Raw genomic sequence first — 20,216 nt, 5'->3', positions numbered from 1 at the left:
CAAATCACCACTTGGACATAAAGCTCATTGTGTACCCATGGCCCAGTCACTGTTGTGAGAATAAAGTGGGGGGGGGGCACATGTAAGCTGCTATGAACTCCTTGGAGGAAAGGTGAAATACAAATCAAATAGTGAAGGTCTTGTGAGATTTGCATCCCACAAATTTTGCATTGCAAAAGGCGTTGACCTTTATGTTGGTTTTCATGTAATTTATTTGAACCACAAACTTTGCAAACCCTAATAGTGCAGCAACAACAACAAAGAAGTGTTTGGCATGTGTGTAGATTAGTACTACTCCATGGCCTTGGATATCTGTGCAGATTATTGAGCATTGCTGCAGATGAGGCAATGAAAATTCACATGTGGATGTGGCTACTGTTTTGATTTAAATTGGATTGTAAAGATAAAGGACCCCTGACAGTTAAGTCCAGTCGCAGACGACTCTGGGGTTGCAGCACTCATCTTGCTTTACTGGCTGAGGGAGCCAGCGTACAGCTTCTGGATCATGTGGCCAGCATGACTAAGCCGCTTCTGGCGAACCAGTGCAGTGCACGGAAACGCCGTTTACCTTTCAGCCAGAGCGGTACCTATTTATCTACTTGCACTTTAATGTGCTTTCGAACTGCTAGGTTGGCAGGGGCTGGGACCGAGCAACGGGAGCTCACCCTGTCACAGGGATTCGAACCGCTGACCTTCTGATCGGCAAGCCCAAGAGGCTCAGTGATTTAGACCGCAGCGCCACCTGCGTTGGATTGTATTCAGATTCAAATCCAAATGAACATTACTTAGCACAGATACACATGCAGATTTGGAACAGGAAGGCCAGATTGTCAATCTATACTCAGGCATGAAACTCACTGGATGAATTTTGACCAATCCCTCTCTTGGGGCTCATTCACATTCTCCTTGGACTGAACAGTTTTCCCTTTGCCCCTCTCCTTCCCCAGGGAAAGCCTACTCCTTATCTCTAAAATGGAGCAAACTTCAATCTGGTGAACACCTGAATTGCTCATTTGCTTTGATTGAACACTAAAGGATGATTTTCCTGGGGGGAATGCAGTGGGACAAGAGGAAGTATTCATAGAATCATAGAATCTTAGAGTTGGAAGGGACCCACGGGTCATCGAGTCCAACCCCCTGAAATTCATAAGCTCTCACTCAATCTAACCTGCCTTGCAGGGGTGCTACGAGGATAACTTTGGGAAAGTTGGAAGGGAGAACCATATATTCTGTTTTGAACTTATTGGAGAAAATTCTGCTGCATTTGCAACAAGAATAACATTGTGATGCATGAAGGCCTAGCTGCAGCTGTGCTGTAAACTTCAAAATACCTCTGGGGAAGCTGGAGAATTTTGTTCAATCTGCATTTAAAAATGAGCTGACCTAATTTGCACTTACTTCCTGAACTAATATGGAGACTGGAATGCAGTTTTCCTATGGATTCACTGAGTTTTGCACTGCAGGAAACTCCCCATTTACGTGCATCCAAGGCATGCACATCACACCACCTGTCCATCCCCCAAACGTAAGAATGGGATATAAATGCAGCAAATAAGTGATGCATGTCTTCATTCAACCACCATTTCTGCACCCTAAAATGCAAAGCTTTAGCCCAACAACCCAGTGTCTCCTCAAAGTCATACAGTGGTACTTCGGGTTAAGAACTTAATTCGTTCTGGAGGTCCGTTCTTAACCTGAAACTGTTCTTAACCTGAAGCACCACTTTAGCTAATGGGGCCTCCCACTGCCACTGCACGATTTCTGTTCTCATCCTGAAGCAAAGTTCTTAACCCGAGGTACTATTTCTGGGTTAGCGGAGTCTGTAACCTGAAGCGTCTGTAGCCTGAAGCATCTGTAACCTGAGGTACCACTGTACTCATAAATAACTTATCATTCAGATAACTTCCCAGAGTCTTTTCTGTTCACCCCTGTTGGTATAAGTAGAACTGAAAAATGACAGGTCTATCTAGGTATTTGATGCCAGCCCCTAGAAATGTAAAATCCTAGGTGCCCTCTGATGCTTTTGTCTGATAACTGTTTAAGTGCTTCCTATATTTCTTGCAAGCAAGGAGGATGGGAAGAAAGCCAGAATAAGTTGACTCTGCCTGCCATTAGCTGTTCTGTCCCACCAGCTTCGGTGGTTACCAGCCGCCACGGTTATGGGGTGCTGTGAAAAAGCAGCATCTTCTCAATTATTTTGTTTATTACCGTTGTGGGAACGCCATTTTGATTTTCTGCCTGAGGCATCAATGTGTCTTGGCCTGTCTCTGTTGGATATATAGCCCTAAAGCCTGCAGGAAACCACAGCAACGCTTTGAGGAGCTGCATTGCCCAGCAGATATTCATTTTATTATTATTATTCTGCACTTAAAATAGTAAAATTAGAGCAGCATTTCTAGTCACATGCATCTCCCAATTAAAATTGACCCTTGGGGATTTGACATCGAATAGAGGATGGGGAAAAAAAACTAATTAAACCTGTAAAAGGAAATATAGCAAAAAGTTAAGAGCCAGACTTAGTTTACTTTGCTGAATTAAATTGTGCCTGTTTATTTGCTAGTGTGCAACTTTTCTGCCTGTCAGAAAAAAGGAAACATTTATTACAGTAAAGAAACACACAATCAAAACCAAAAAGTGCACTGCAATACAAACACACACACACACACACACACACACAGATTCATAATTTATACTGCTGGATTCCTGAAAAAAATATGTTAAAGAGAAAGGAGGTGTACATGATTATTGTTGTTCTATATCTATTTATCTCTTTTTGAATGTTCCCAGAAGGAGACACGTGTTTTGGTTACATCAACGCCAGAGTACCGTAATGTCACTTAAAGATTTTTGCACATATAGGGCAGAATGTGGCAGCTGAAATGCATGTTGGCATTGGGACTGCATTACACTTCTTCTGTGGTGATACCACTGGCTGCCAATTTCCCCGCAGACCCCATTTAAGGTGCTGGAACTGACCTCTATGTCCCTAAACTGTTGGGGACCAGGCTATCTGAAGGATACCTATATAATACCCACATGAAAGATACCTTTGAGTTCAGCTTCTTTGGTCCTGATCTTTGACTCGCCACAGAAGCTGTCTGGTTGGAGTACACCATAGGCAGGACCCTTGTTGTGTTGGCCCCACACTGGGAAGTGCCTTCCCAGGGAAATGGACATTGCTCCTTTGCTGTTGATTCTTAGAAGGTGCTTAAAGGCTTCCCCCTCTCTTTTGATCTGCATTTGGATAATTTTATTGAGCTCTGTTTATGCTGATATTTTTAACACCTTTTTAGCACTGATGTTTTGTGCTATTTGATTTATTTATTTTTAATCATCTGGTATTGTTGATACATTTAATAATTTCAATGATAATTTTATTATTTGTACCCACCCATCTGGCTGGGTCTCCCCAGCCACCCTTTGTTTTACACACACACACACACACACACACACACACACACCAATATTTATCATTATATTTATACTACTTTTTGTTATGGTTTGCTGTTGCAAATGTAAGCTGCCTTGTGAGGGTACAGATACACTGGGAACAGGGATAGAAATCTCCAGAACAAATAAATATATAGTATATATTCCAACCCTGTGAAGTAGGCAAATGTTGTTTTTAATGTATCCTGTGTAGACTTTAGGTCATACCCCTAGCATGCATCTAAAACACTTACAGCATTGTATCACTTTAAGAGCCATGGCTTCTCTGAAAGAAGTCTGGGAACTGTAGTGTGTTAAGGGTGCTGAGAATTTTAAAAAGACCCTTAACTAACCATAGTTCCCAGGATTCTTTGAGGGAGTTGTGAGTCTTACAATTGAACGAGATGATGTGGGTGCCTGGAATGTGTAGACCAATGTGGTACCTGAACTACAATTCCCATCATCCCTGACCATACTGCCTAAGGTTGATGGGACTTATAGTGGGCACATGTGGAGAACACCATCTTGGATACCCTTGGTATAGAGTTTCTATTAAAACCCAAGTACTTTTGTGTTGGGAAATGGAAAATCATTTTGAGTGCAACCAGATACCTGCCTCTGAGACTCAAGGATGTGCAGGAATACTTGGAGTTTGCTGGGGGGGGGGGAGGGAGACAGTTATTAAGTAACATCACCTCTGTGGTTGCTAAGCTGGAATAATATTGTCAAAAGCAAAACTGTTGTGGTTACAAAACTACACACACACGCAAATCCTCTCCTGGGGATATTGTGGGCTGATGTTCCCTCCGCCTGGCTCCACTTATCTATTTCTTTCTCACTCCTTGGAAAACGCTCTGTGATTTACTTCTGTGATAAGATCAGAACAGTTGAGGGATCATACTGCTGAAATGAGCTTAGCTGGAAGGGACATGGTAACACCAGTTGAAAAATGGTGTTGGTAAATTTCTTCTGGCCAGAATTCAGTGAGTGTAAGGGACTTCTAAGTATAGTTGCCCATTTGTTTTATACTGCTTGTAGGAGTTTATCAGCCTTCCAATGCCATTTGCCTTAGCTTTGATTTCCCTTATGGAGAAACCTCAAGGGATGCAGTCTTTTCCTGCTTCAGAAGTGCTCCTTTTCCTGTTCAGAAGATTTGAGTTAGGCCTGAATCTCACAAGAACATTTATTCACAGGGGGTATTGGAGAGGGCAAAATGGAGCCAAAACCAACCCTGGCCCAGATTTTTCATAGTGTATTTTGTGGAAGCAGTGTAACTTCTCTTGGCTTGGGGAGCACCATATAATCCCCCCGTAAGTCTCATTGGAGCAATTCCACATCATGGCACAAAACAGCCACCCGCAAACCGGTGCCCTCCAGATATTTTGGCTTACAATTCCCATCTTCCCCACAGAAGATGGCCTGTGGTCCAGGATGAAGGGAATTATTGTCCAAAACATCTGGAAGGCAGAAAAGCAGGGGGTGCAGGAACAGAATCATTGCAATGGGAATTATGGGAAGAAATGGGGTTTGTTTTCTCCACCTGGCTTGGGGCGGGGCCTGACAGGATCCATAAAGCAGTGCTGCTGCTGCTGGGCAGAGAGGGCTCTGTTTTTGTTTTGTTTTTAAAATTGCTTTTATTTTTTTATCTATGTCATTTTAAATTGTGATTGATGTTAATGCTATATTCATAGTTTTTAGCTTTTATGAATTATAAATGTTTTCCATTTGGTTGTGTACTTTCTGGTGTGTTTTATTTATTGTTTATGACTTTTTTCAAAAAAAAAAAATATTAATTTTCCAAAAAAATTAAACAGACAAACAAATATACATCTTAACTGTACTTGATCCAATCTTAGTAACATTGTTAAGTGACTTCCTCAAATCCCCCTGGCTGAATTTCAGTGTATATCATTGTAACAGTTTTCCAAAACCTATTTTCTCATAAAATTAACTTAATCACTTAACCTCCTACTTTGTTTTCATTTTAACTTTAAACATATCATTCTCTAAAATTACATAATTAAATCCTAAGCCTATCTGGAATTTGCAAGTTTTCCCAACTAAGCTATCTTAGCATATTTAACTAAATATTCTTTGAATTTCATCCATTCCTCCTGGTACTCCTCCTCCTTTTGGTAGCGGACTCTTCCAGTCAGGTCAGCTAGTTCCAAAAAGTCCATCACCTTATTGTTTATGACTTTTGTTAAATTGGTGATTATGTAAATCGTGTCATGCTGTAAGCCGCATTGAGCATTGTTTTTAACTATGGAAAGGCGGCATACAAATAAAATGATGATGGTACACTGGGATAATGATGAAGAAGAAACAGGGATGGACTGTGGCCAACTAAGCCCTACTCAGAGTAGACTCATTGCAGCTAATGGCCTTTAGCTTCAATGTTTCTACTCTGTGTAGGGCCAGCATTGGATACCACTTGACGAAATGTTCTAAAGCCCCACTCACCTCACAGAGTGTTTGTTGTGGGGGAGGAAGGGAAAGGAGAATGTTAGCCGCTTTGAGACTCCTTAAAGGGAGTGAAAGGCGGGATATCAAATCCAAACTCCTCTTCTTCTTCTTCTTCTAAAGATGCCAGAATGGTGTTGCTCTCTTATTTATGTTGTTTATATCTTGTCTTTTCTAAAAGGAGCTCAGGTGATATACATGCCTCTCCCTATCTCCATACTATCCTTGTGTGGTAGGCTAGTCTGAGAGCTGGTGCCCAAGGTCACCCAGTGAGCATCATGGGCAAGTAGGAATGTGAACCCTAGTCTCTCAGGACTTAGTTTGACACCTTAACCAGTATGCCACACTGGTTACTGTTACCTGGACCCTCATAAACATGGCATTTTGATTTCTGCCAATCCCCCCCCAATGCTACATTCTTTGGTGTTATCAAAACAGGGGTGCCAACACACTGTGTGAGCAGATAAGCCCCGTCCCACATAATTGATCACATGATGTGGAGCACGCACACACGCACACACGCACACTATTTGAATGGCAATGCCCATCAACTATGTGGTGGGGTAGGATGGCCCCCTCAAATATTTTCTTGGGGGCGGGTGAAGGGACCTCAACCAAAGGAGCACACATTTTGAATTGTGTCAACAATTCTATAGGCACCATGGTTTTCCCCAAAGCATTCTGGGAGTTGTGGTTTATTAAGGGTGCTGAGAGTTGTTAGAAGGCCCCTATTCCCTTTCCAGCATTACAATTCCCAAGCAGTTTGATAATCACTCCCTATTCACAGGGGATTCTGAGAATTGTAGCTTTCTGAGAGGAGTGGGGGCCTCTAACAACTCTCAGCACCTTTAACAAATTGCAACTCCCAGAATTCTTTGGGATAAGTCCTGACTGTTTAATGTGGAATCATAGCACATTATATATGAATGTCACCTCAATTAGAAGAGGTCCATATTTCTGTCATTTTTGGGAGTACGTAGCTCCCTCTTGTGGCTAATTAAACTTTAAACAAAGTATCAACTTAGAAAGACCTTCTTCTTGATAATTGTCAATGTCGTCATTCCAGACTTTAAAAGAGCAGGTGCAAGGATAGAAACTCAGGCATGGGCAGACATAACTGGATCTTGACTCTTAGTTTTCATTGCAGGTGTTTTGTTCTGAACCATATCTAGGAGCTTTTTTTATGTTAACTTTACTTGCAAAATTTGGAGGGAGAATGACTAGAGGCAACAGCAAGCTTTTCAGGGGGATCTGAATGACTGTCCTTCAGAGCAACAGAACGACTTCCTGGAAAACAAACTCCCTTGTCTTCTGAAGCACTCACTTTGACCACATTCACATTATACATTTAAAGCACTATGATACCACTTTAATAATAATAATGGCTTCCTCCAAATAATTCTGTGAACTGTAGTATATAAAGGGTGCTGAGCGTTTTGATTGACCTCTATTCCCCTCACAGAGCTACATCTCTCAGAATGGTTTATCAATCATTCTTTCTTCATAAGAATCATACTTCTGTGAGGGGGAATAGTGTTCTCTTAACAATTCTCAGCACCCTTTAAAAAAACTTCAGCTCCCATAAGTCTTTGGGGAAACCATACCTGTTTAAAGCAGTATCATATTTCTTTAAATGTATAGTGTAGATGAGGCCTTGAAATGTTGAGAGGGTGCTGTGGACAGCAGTCAGAACCTGGACTTCCTGAAAACAAACTCCTTTGTCCTCTGAAGTGATCACAGATCTCTCATGTGGAAGAGCTTTCTTGTTCACTTCTGTCACCATGTGCAGAATTCCCTCTTTGTTTTAGTGAATTGAACAACTCTCCAGGTTACAGTGAGAACCGGTGGCATTGCTTGGCCCAAAATGCAGCAACTGTACACTTTGCACTATTTCCTTCCCCTCTCAGGTGGCAGAGGGAGCCCTCTTGGTGGTGCCACTACCACCCTCAGATATTAAGGGGATGGTGGTTCAGTGGAGGGCATTATCTCTAGCAGCTGTAGAATTCGCTCTCCCCAGAGGCGCATTTGGGACCTTTATGATATAGCCTCATTGCGTGCTGCACGCACACCTTTTTACCCTCACATGGGTGGGTAAGAAATATTATGAATAATAATAGCCAGCACCACCATTGTATATATAGAGGAAACAATATTTCTTACATCATGAATGTTGCCTCATATTATGGATAGATGAACTGTATTGTTTTATTGCTACTGTTATTGCAGGTTTGTCATGGCCATTGGCTAGAACAATGAACTTATATTGAATTGAACATCTTTAAAGAGACATGGCAAGAGTCATTATTATTGTTTAACTGGCAGCTAACATTGATGGCAAATCTCTCTCTCACACACACACACACTCACACACACACCCAAAACAGGGAAGGGGGCACATCAAATTAGTGTCTGCTAGGTTCTGTTGGAGGAACACGGGTGGCGCTGTGGGTTAAACCACAGAGCCTAGGGCTTGCCGATCAGAAGGTCGGCGGTTCGAATTCCCGTAATGGGGTGAGCTCCCATTGCTCGGTCCCTGCTACTGCCAACCTAGCAGTTCAAAAGCACGTCAAAGTGCAAGTAGATAAATAGGTACCGCTCTGGCGGGAAGGTAAATGGCGTTTCCGTGCGCTGCTCTGGTTCACCAGAAGCGGCTTAGTCATGCTGGTCACATGACCCGGAAGCTGTATGCCGGCTCCTTCGGCCAATAAAGTGAGATGAGCGCAGCAACCCCAGAGTCGGTCACAACTGGACCTAATGATCAGGGGTCCCTTTACCTTTACCTAGGTTCTGTTGGCATCAGGTTAAACCTAGGATTCTGGGGGATGGCAGGGAGAGCAATGTCCTGATCTCCATTGCTGAAAACATAAACCCCAGCTGTTACCTAGACCTGCCTCTTGCCTTACGTGAGGCCCCATCTGCACTATACATTTAAAGCAGTATCATATCACTTTAAAAAGTCATGGATTCTCCAAAGAATCCTGGGAACTGCGGTTTGTTAAGAGTGCTGAGAGTTGTGAGTTCCCCTCACAGAACTACAGTTCCAATACTACCCTAGGGAAAGGGATTGATTGTTAAACTACTTTGGGAATTGTAGCTATGTGAGGCGTAGGAATCATAATACAGGCATGCTACAAGATGATAAATTGTTCCTAATTCTTTTTTTCCTGCTTCCTTGGCTTGTATCCTCACTACTGTGTTTGCCTCATACAGGTGGTAGACAATGACAGACCAGAGGGCTCCAAATTTCGGATTTTTGGGAAAGGTGTGGACCAGGAGCCAAAGGGATTTTTCAAAATTGTCGAGAGCACAGGAGAGGTCCTTGTGACACGGTCCCTGGACAGAGAAGCAATGGCCACATACCAGGTAAGTCTCCATGCAATGTATTTGTGTGTGAGTGTGTGCGCATGTTGTTCTCTCTCTCTCTCTCTCTCTCTCTCTCTCTTTCTCTCTCTCCCTTTTAACTTGTGATTGCCTCCAGACTGTCATATTTTGTCTGAGTGATTCAATCACATACCAGACCTTTATGTTTGTGCATTTGAAGTGGATTTTAAAAACTTTGTCATCCTAGCACAATAAATCCACTTTTTTAAAAAAAGAAAAGGAAAAGAAAGTCATTTTGTGGTTTGGAAAGTGATGGGGAAATGCATTAGAAATTGTGAGATGAATGTACGGGAAGGTTTATAAACCCTTACTAGCAAATCAGGATGAATGCAGTACAAATACTGATTGTTCTATAACCACCCTGCCAACAAATCAGGATGCATGCTCAGTAAATACTGGATATAATGCAACTTTTGTGTGATCTTTGTGCAAGAAAATCAGGATGGATGATCAATAAACAAATAACCTGGAGGGGCTCTTTATCTTCATGGGATGTTGCAAAAGTTATGCTTTATGTTTCTTGCCTTCAATTTGCTGCTTCTTCACAGTGTTGTAGATAGTGATGTAGAAAATTCAAAACAAGTGAAGTGATGATGCTGGCCAGAATATGTGAATCTTGTAGGGCCTGGGGAGAAATTTGTCCCCTTTCTGTTGCTTTCCAAGAGCTCGCTATGCAAAAATTCATTTATCAGAACACAAGAAATTAGTACCCAAACCTCACTATATGCACTGCAGAGTCAGTCAAAATGAAAAGCTGGACTTTGTCCACTTCCTTATTGGTATTTTGCTTGTCAGTGCCAAACATTTTAGGATAGAAACCATGCAGGGAGGGAGAGATCAGAAAAATATATATTTTTCTTTTGTCTCTCTTCTGCTGGTTGACTGCAGCCATTTCAGGAAGGGTGGTGAGAGATGGGACAAATCACAGATTAGAGATAGGAAACGATGGCAATTGTCAGCTTGTTATGCAAACACTCCCCTAACAAACAATTTCCTGGGTACACATTATGTTTAGAAGGCAGGACCTGTGGGCATTTACCAAATACCAAACCAAGCAAAATACAGCTCCTTCAAAACTTCTCTGAATTCTGTGGTATGGACAGGGATTGGAACATTATCAAGGGTTTCATTGTGTCCACAAATGCCACTTTGTTGACCTCTGTTCTAAAGGCAGTAGCACTGCCTGTAGAACCAAGGCTGCAGAACCTGTAGTAGCAGGATCAGACCATATATAACAAGGCTGTATGGGCCAGAAAATAGACAAGAGAGGAAGAACGTATTGTCAGAAAGTAGGAAGGCAAATTACAACTTAATGGTTCATCTCACCAACAAATTGTATAGGCTATAGATCAGATAGTTGCAGAGGTTGGGTCTCTTGATTCTCATGGCGCCGGGAGTAGGAAGTTAGTGGTGCCTGTTATTCAGGGCTCCAAATTCAAGAGTGTTGGCATGTAACACTCCTTTTAGGTGTCAAATCCTGTATAGCCAAATAGTTGATCAAAGGGCAGCCTTCTCTCACAATAAACCAAAGCATTCCCCATGCTGGAACGATTACAGCACATCTTCAAATATAACCCCAATTTATTTCTTTTAGAATAGTCTCCCCCTGCCCTTAAGCCTTGCAAATCACATAAAACAATATATATTGCAGCATGCTAGATGAGCCAGAAAGGAGATGCAAATGCATCTTTTAATGGGCTGCAACTCTTTCTGTGTGACCCGTGATAATTCTGGTGCTCAGCAGGCCAGCCGGAGTCCCGTTGAGCAAGCTGCAGTCAAGAAGATCTGCAGAAGGAGAATGCTCAACTTGATTAGTCAGTCTTTGGAAAAACAATGAACTGGAATCAATGAAGATGTATTGTGAAGTCAAGAAAGTAGCAGGGTTCTGTCCCCCCTTTGATTTTTCTTGATACATGAAAGTATTTGAGTCTCTTGCAAAGTCTTGGGAAAGTTTCTTTTTTTTTTTAAGAAATGCTTTCCTTCGTTTGGTGCTTATGAATTATTTTAAAAGCACAATGGAGATGAAAAATAGGAGGAGATGACTCTCCATGGAAAGATATAAATATTTTCTGAACTGTCAGTGCAGCAGAATAGAATCCTGGTATTCTGCAAAGCTGGAAGTGATAAGTGGGTCATCTGGTTCAATGCAATAGACTTGAGAGATGGGCCCAGCTCATTCAAATTACAATTGCGACAGAGAACTTCCTGCGGTACATTTTTTCTCTCCAGCAGAAGAATGATTTGCCACTTGTCTGGAGCAAAGAGCCATTAACCTCAAGTAAATGGCTGAGCTGGAAGCCTTCTAGGTAGTGTCACCATTAACTTCTGCCTAAAACAAAATTTAATGTGAACTTGGAAGTTCTTGCTTGAGCAAGGAACTTTGATTTGACTACAAATCCCATCAGACCAGCCAGCATGACCTAGTATCAAGGGTGATGGGAGTTGTAATTCAAAAGACCTGGCCGGCACCAAGTTGGGGAAGGGAGAATTAATGTGTAGATGTTGTAGTTTTATCTTTTAAAAATAAAAACAGAGGCAATTGCATTTAGAAAGAAAGAAAGAGAAAGAAAAGGAGGGAAGGAAGGAAGTAGCACAGATTAACTAATGGAATTAGTTCCCACCTTTTCATTTAGACTCTCACAGACTTGGTCATTCACAAATTATTCTTCTAGTCTGAGTAAACAGCTTGCAAATCAATTCAATAAACAGGAATACTAAATCCAATTCTGTAGATGGAAGGCTATTAATACATTAACCACCCAATGTTTGTGACAGATAATTTATGGCTAACAATCAGGCTCCAAAGTCATTTTATTTTCCCCAAATTGAAAATGTGTTTTCGTTTCACGGAGTGTGCTCAGCTTAAGCGGGGGTTGAGGAAATCCCTTAATTACTACAAAATATTGTTCCACATAATATTGTACAAAATATTGAAAACAAAATCCCTTCTTTGGAAGAGCAGTTTTGTCTGGTACTTTCCAAAACATAGTGAAAGTCAAGTCTGTCTGTGTGGGAACCAATATTTATTTTACTTACTTGTTTAATTCGTATATTTATATGTCACTTTATGCTTTCAAAGTGGCTTGCAACAGATTCTAAATAATAAAAAGTCTTTAAGCAGCCATAGGAATGGTCGGTGAACCTTTTTCAGGCCAAGGGTCTGCTCAACCTTCTGGGTACCACATGCCAGGGATGTTGGAGTTTTCTGAGTCCTGGGCCCTTGCAATATATGATAAAATGTGATAGCTCAGTGGAAGAGTACATGTTTTGCATGCACAAGGTCCTAGGTTCAACTCTCAGCATCACTAGGTAAGGCTGGGAAAGTCTCCCTGTCTGAAACACTGGAGAGATGCTGTCAGTATAAACAACACTGAACTAGATGGACTGTTGGTCTGATTCAGTATAAGACAGCTTCCTGTTTTCCTACTTTCCACGACTTTCCTGGGTGTCATTCATCTGTCACATAAAGTAGGCTCCCACTACCATCATTATTTGATTTTTATTCTCTCCCCTCCCCCCAACCTGATTTTAATAATCATGTTCAGTATCCCAATTAATCTCTCTCAGAGAAACAGGGGTGCTTTCTGGCTTCTTTGGTGGAGCTGTGGGCTTAATTGGTCTGAACGCTTCCTCTTATGTGTCACTATCTAAAGCTTGGGATCCTTGTCTGGGAAGACAGCCTGTCACTGCAAGAGAAGGAAATAAAATGAAACGTGGAGAATGAAAGCTTCTTAACAATTGATTTCACATCCGGCACTTGTTAAACATTTTTCTTAGACAAATTTAAAAAAGGAAAAGAAACCTTTTATAATCTCTGGTTTGTTTCTCTTTTCATAAAGGGGGAATTGCCTAGGTAAATTTTGTCAGGATTCCAATTTTCATGATGCCAGCTGAGTGGCATTATCAAACTTCTCCCCACCCACCTACCTTGCCCCGACGTCTTATGCCTGCAAAGTGTCAGTTTCCGATTGTGTTTTGTTTCAAAGTATTTGTGCTCTGAAAGCAGCTACATAAAAGATTTGTGACTGGCTGCTATTATCTCCTTAAAAGGCTGGAGTGCTCCAAAAGGCTGGCTCCCCACCGCCTAATTCTGACTCTGGAGGTTTTAGAGCTGACAAGTCTCAAGCTTCTGATCAGAGTATTTTGTTGTCATATAGGCCCCACAAATTAGTGTGTTTCAGGAGAAGCTTGGGATCCCTTTGGTAAGTAAATGCATCCAGTTTTAAGAGGGACAGACTGGGAGAGCGCTATTGCCTTCATAAGAGAATGTACGAATAGCCCTGCTGAATCAGTCCAAAGGCCCATCTAGTCTAGCATCCTGTTCTCTGAGCTTCAGGCATTTCGCATGCCTGCAAAGTATATATTCTGTCACTGAGCTCTGGCATTGTTCTGAACCAGTATTTTGAGTCTGATAATGATATAAAGGGGACGCAGGTGGCACTGTGGGTTAAACACTGAGCCTAGGACTTGCTGATCAGAATCCCTGCGATGGGGTGAGCTCCCGTTGCTTGGTCCCTGCTCCTGCCAACTTAGCAGTTTGAAAGCACGTCAGAGTGCAAGTAGATAAATAGGTACTTCTTCAGTGGGAAGGTAAATGGCGTTTCCGTGCACTGCTCTGGTTCGCCAGAAGCGGCTTAGTCATGCTGGCCACATGACCCGGAAGCTGTACACCGGCTCCCTCGGCCAACAAAGCGAGATGAGCGCCCCAACCCCAGAGTTGGTCACGACTGGACCTAATGGTCAGGGGTCCCTTTACCTTTACCCTTTAATGATATAAACACATAGGGAGAGCCTTGCTGAATCAGGTCAATGCCCCATCCAAGCCAGCATAGGACAGCCTCAAGCAGTACCCAAGCACAAGAGTCCTCTCTTCTGTGGCTTCCAGCAGCTGGTATTCAGAAGCATTACTAGTCATGATGCAGAGCACATCATCCTTATCATCCATGAATTTGTGCAGTCCTCTTTTAAAGCCATCCAGGTTGGCGACACAGTCTCCTGTGGGAGCAAGTTCCATAGCTGAATGCACTGTATGAAGGAGTAAACAGCATTTCTGTGCTCTCTGTTCCACTGTGCCAGAAGCGGTTTAATCATGCTGACCACATGACCTGGAAAGCTGTCTGTGGACAAACGCTGGCTCCCTTGGCCTGAAAGCGAGAGGAACACCACACCCCATAGTTACCTTTGACCCGACTTAACCATCCAGGGGTCCTTTACCTTTACCTATGAAGAAGCACTTTCTTTTTTCTCTATTGAATCTTCCAACACCCAGCTTCGTTTATATTACTCTTACCTTTTCTCTAAACTAAAATATCCCAAACATTGCAACCTTTCTTCAGAGGAAAGTCACTCCATCTCCTTGATGATTTGGGTTATCCTTTTCTGAAACTTTTCTGATACTACAATATCCTTTATGAGGCGAGTTGGCCAGAACTGTGCACAGTATATGCAATGTGGTTGCTCCATAGATTTATAGAATGGCATTATGATGCCAGCAGTTTCATTTTCATTTTCACTTCATTTCCTAATGATCCCTAGAGCAGAATTTGCCTTTATACATCTCCTGCACACTGATCCAGCAGAATGTTCATTCCGTATAACAATTAAATTAGACTGTAGTGTTCAAAGAAAAGAGTATACATACCTCTGAACACCAGTCCCTGGGGGACATATAAGGGTGTAGAAGGTTTTTATCTTTGTGACATGCTTGTGGGCTTTCTGGATATAAGCGCTTGTCTATTGGGTTAAAGCTGGATGCTGGAATTGATGTATGTTTGGTCTAATCCCCCAAATATCTGCCTATCTTGTTCCTGTTTTGTGGAATAGCATCCCTTTCAAAATTGGACAGGCACCCAGTATCTGCACTTCCAGAAGATATTCTCGTTCCAACAGGCTTTTCCAGCTGAAATAATAGGTCCTTGTCATAAGTGTCTATTTTGTATTGTTTTAGTTTTAAACTTATCTGCAGTTTTCATATTTGTGTGTTTCACTTTTTTCTGTTTACATCATACATCACCTTGAGACATGCCCATTATTGTGTTTTGGGTGGGAGGCAGGACACCCAGTTCCTCACATGTGCATCTGTAGAACTCAGAACTTGGCAACATGTGATTGTCATGTACCTTACTTTTGTGGTGTGGGGTCTTGTTAAATCATTTTATGTACAGGCATCAAAATATGTAATCCAGTAAATGTCACAGAAGAATACTTTTGCATGGCAAAAAGGATTATTTAAGCAAAAGCTGGATTTGAGCAAAACAGCCACCTAAATTATTATTGCAAGGTATTAGACTCACAGCACACTTTTCCTTCTGAAAAGCTACCATCCAGATCAGAGGAGGTCCAGTCCCATTTAACTTCAAAAAATGCATCAGATCTTTCTACATCATTAAATGGGCCTTGGTGTGCTTTCATGTTCTCTGTCACATTTGGTTATGTAATATCATAAATCCTCTTGCTGTTTTCTCATCTGTTGCAAGGAGAAAGAGGTATTTTACTTTCTACCTGCAAAAGAAATATCCCTCTGAGGCTTGAAAGCCCATGCATGCCAGTGTTCAATTTCCATGCTCCATTTCCACATCTGTTAAAGAAAATTTTCTTTTAAAAAAATCTGAACAAAAATTGTGACTTTTGTGTTAATTTCTCCCAATATGTAGTCTTTTTTTGCTTTTATTTGTATCATTTGGCTTAATAACTGCATCTCTGCAAGGAATTTCCCCCAATATGTTGTAGTTTTATACATTATTGTCACTAACTTGTTCAATTTTGTGTACATGGTTTGGTTGGAGAACTGAGTCACATAATTCAATGTGTGAATTTCAAAGAATAGAGGTATTCTGGTTTACTTATTAGTCCAAAAACTGTGAATTGGGTAGATCTGCATGAAAATGTGAACTGCACACATCCCCCCCCCCCATTCTTCCCAGTATTACATAACTTGCGCCAACAAAAACGTGTATCCTCCCCCATTTTGTCACTGCATATGAGTTCCACCAGGAAGCTGGGTTTTGCTGAAGCGAGACATAAAAAGTGGGGGAAGAGCCCTGGATATGGCTTTAACAGCTAATGCATTTAGATCCATTGTTGAGTCTTAAAATGATTGTCACAGGATGCAAACAACCAGAGTAAAATACATAGCAGTCACTGAAGAAAATGGATTGAGTACATAAAGAGAATGGGCAAATGAGAAGGTTAAATGGTGGCTGGCAACTCTTCTGTACAGTCTGTTGCAGAAATTGAAATGTAACTATATTCGAGGGAAAGTAGAGCTCCAACTTTATATGGACAGCCACAGAGACAGCCCACAGTCCTGTGTAGAAGAACATTGTTAAAATCCAGTGCATCCTGCATCCAATGCAAAGTGCTGGTTTTTGACATATAAAGCCTTAAATGGCTCAGGACTTCAATACCTCAAAAACTGCCTCTCCGTATTAACCCACCTGGACTCTGAGATCATCATGTGAGGCCCTTCATGCAAGAGAGGTCTGGAGGGTGGTAACTGGAGAATTGGCCTTTTCTGCAGTGGCTCCCCGTTTGCGGAATACTTTCCTCAGTGAGACTTACCTGGCACCTTCATTATATATAGGCACCAGGTGAAAATGTTTCTCTTCAACCAGTCATTCAGCTGATTAACATTCAGTGGCTTTTAAAATTTGTTTGTGGGATGGAGGTTTATTGGTTTGTCTTTGTTTTATTATGTATTTTGAATTTTTAAATTGTGAACTGACTGGTGGCAACTCATCAGAATTCTAGGCAATGTTCTCTCCCAGCCCTACCTGGAGATGCTGGGGATTCAACCTGGTCCCTTCTGTAGCCCTTCCAAATGTGACTAATGTACATTCTCAAAATGTTTTCTAATACAGTGAGGAGGTGCAACAAAATACAGATTCCAGCTTATGGAATCTGAATTGCTCCCTCCTGTGCTGGAATACCTTGGGAGGTGTATGGCAGCGGCCATGCCTTGCAAGCTGCAAGATCTGCAAGTCAGAAAGGGGAATGGCAGAACACCTTGCACAGGAGACCCCTGTTTATATCTGTCCAGAGCTGGCCTGGAGTTTGTTTGAAAGTAGTGACTAGCTGAGCCTGCATCCCTCTTTCTGTAAATACACATGTTTGAGAAGCTAGACTTGGCAACTTACATAGTGACACGGTGAGCTTATTGATGCATGGAACTACTAGCAGAACATTAAACTGCAATCTGTTCTGTACAGAGACTTCTTCACTCTGCAAACTGATTATCCAGTCATTTAATTCCTGGGCACTCTTCTTTGAACAATGGAGTAAATTGCGGTAACACCTAAGCAGAGAGAAAAAACACATGTGCCCACTTAATAGCCTAAACAATGTGTCAATATGCTGAGGGGGTAAAGGGAGAGCAGTGATAGATGTGCCATTGTTTTCACAGTTAACATGCTTTTAATAGCAAGCATTAATCTGGGTATTAAAATATGATGGGTCCCTACAAAATTGTGGGAGGGTGTGGGAGGAATGCAGTAAGTTTAGGAGAAAACATGCCACTAACAGAATTGAGAAATTCAAGGGCATGCCTCTGGGCCTCATTGTTTTTCTTGAGCAGTAGCTATTGATCAATACAGTGCTTACTATGTGTAGAACATGCTTTGAAGTTCTGGATGCAAGTGTCTATGTAATTTCCCCAGCCTCTCATTGACTGAGCTACCTGAACTGAAATCTAAGAGGCAACTTAACTCCTAAATCCAGGTTGGCAAGGTTAGGAAATTGATCAGTTGAATTCTGAATAATAATAAAAATACCATTAACAGGGTAAGCAGGGAATATTTCCTAGGAAACTTGGAATTAATATCAACCCAAAAAGTGGTGGGCGGGGTGGGGATGCAGCCAGGCTTCTGAAGGAAATGTTCATTCCGTCAACAACATAGTTGGCAAAAAAGAAGACGATGGAGAAAACTTTTTCATGTCCTCTGGTAATGTTATGCATTTTAGCAAAGATGTAAAAAATGGAAATAAGCTGTGACTGCTTCCTCACCACTGCCCCCTGCACCTAATTCTGTTCCATATATACAGACAAAATGTAATTTATTTTAGAAGACAGGAGATGTATTTCAAGGGGGGAGAATGTAGCACTAACCACCGCCATTGGCATTATTTAACTTTGCAAATGTTTTACACTGGAAAAGGGCATTAATTGTGTTGATGTGCTTTGTGCAAGGCAAAGTCAACAGAATATATGCAGTTCAAGGATGCAGCAGTGGTGAGAACACAGCCAGAGCCAAGATTCATGCCTTTGACAGAGATTAGATCACAGGCATCTAAATTGTTTAGCTGGTCTTCCACTTCCCCATTTTCAGAGGGAATTAAACTATGTCTTTCTTTTAAATAACCATAGATCAATGGGAATAATGAAACAGGCTGCTGCCATCATTTATCTTTTGCAGAACCTTTGGATGAACTACAGTGGGTGGTGGGTGGGTGTTTGCATACACATGCACCACATTATTATCAAAAATAATTTCTATACTGCATTTCATTTTGCAGCACCTTACTTTCCCCCTATATAGTGTGGGCTTCAGCTAGTTATATTTTGGGGGGCTGCGTAGGAATTCCCTGGTTGGCTCTTGGGACTTCCTGTTTCTGCCTACTTCACACTGTAGAACATATTCTCTTGAGTTGGCATTATTTGGCTGATTGACATTCAGTTTGGGCAGGTATGGAAATGTAAGATCTGAATTTACTGCAATCCTGGGGCATTCTGGGGGTGATCTATCACTCAGAGCCACAGACTAGGTGGTAAGTGGGAGTTCCCATCACATTGAACATTGGACAGCGGCTCCTTAGCAAGGAGAGAGGTTTTCTCCCCATCCTTGGCTGGGGAACACATAGTCTGCTAGTTTCCATGTCTAGGGAATGAAGGATGCTTCCCTTGTTATATAAGCAATTCCCCCTGCCCCCATCTGTAATTTGGCAGATCCTCTAATTCGTTACTTTTTAATAAACATAACCTTTTTAAACATTGAATACAGGGTCTTGAGTTTTCTTTATGGGTGTGAGGGGAAACATTTTGTCTTTTCCCCATCATATCACTTGAGCAGTGTATGTTTTTAAAAAGACTTTTAGCACTGATTAGAAGGGATAGATGTAGGTCACAGATAAAATAACAAGGAACCAATGAAGTTCATGCATGTATGATGTACCCTGTAGCTCCAGTTAAAAGGATCTCTGGTTGCCAGTGTCTGCCTGAGTTCCCTGGAAAAGCCACTGCCAGGTGTAGCAGTTAAGGATGGACTAGCTAGATGGGCCAGTCATCTGTTTCAGTGGAAACAGTTTCATATGTCCATTCAAATTCGCCTTCAGGAAACGAAATGAAACATAGAGACACAGGAAGCTGCCTTACCTGAGTCAGACCATTGCTCCATCTAGTTCAAAAAAAATTGGTAAAAGTTTTTTTAAAAGATTTTATTGAAGTAAAACAAATCTATACAATAAAAAGAACTGAAAAACAAGATTTTGTTTACTGAATCTCTGGGACCATCACCTGAAAGCTCTCAGATATCAGGAACTCTTGACATGGATGCCTCACAATGGAAAACCTTATAGCACTTGTGACGTTCACTATGGTATAAAAGTATATGGGGTTTAGCATTAGCTGGAAAAATGACTCATAAATTTCATGTTGTCAGTGGCCTGGAGGACCCTGAAAGGGTCTATATAACAAATACAGATAGATACACAGTACTCCTCCGAATTACAACATGAATTTTGGTTTTCCTAATGGTCTTAAGTACTTTACTCAATTGATTTTAAGTCTCTCAGGGACAGACTGCTGCTTTATTTTATTTTACTTTTAATTCAGTATTTCCTACACTCACTGGCAGTAGGTCTTTAGGTTTTCAGTCAGGGAATGCTTCCATCCCTACCTGAAGATGCCAGGAATCGAACCCGGGACTTTCTGCATGCAAATCAGTTACTCT

At 41.6% G+C, this 20,216-nt stretch overlaps 2 protein-coding genes across 4 annotated transcripts in view; one reads left to right on the top strand and one right to left on the bottom strand.

Annotated features, from left to right (window-relative positions):
- Nucleotides 1–20,216, bottom strand: part of SDR42E1 (short chain dehydrogenase/reductase family 42E, member 1) — a 986,520-nt gene that overhangs the window by 551,598 nt on the left and 414,706 nt on the right. The window lies entirely within an intron of this gene.
- Nucleotides 1–20,216, top strand: part of CDH13 (cadherin 13) — a 671,588-nt gene that overhangs the window by 358,730 nt on the left and 292,642 nt on the right. For all 3 annotated transcript variants that reach the window (XR_014528541.1, XM_083513633.1, XM_083513634.1), the window contains exon 5: nt 9,103–9,255. Coding sequence is in view for 2 of the 3 variants with exons in the window: in XM_083513633.1 (XP_083369759.1) it covers nt 9,103–9,255 (153 nt within the window). In the remaining variant the exon portion in view is untranslated. The remainder of the gene's footprint in view (nt 1–9,102; nt 9,256–20,216) is intronic.

The sequence above is a fragment of the Podarcis liolepis genome (assembly GCF_965112155.1).
Source record: "Podarcis liolepis genome assembly, chromosome: 7".
Lineage (NCBI taxonomy): Eukaryota > Metazoa > Chordata > Lepidosauria > Squamata > Lacertidae > Podarcis > Podarcis liolepis.
This window is presented reverse-complemented; position numbering and strand designations above follow the sequence as displayed.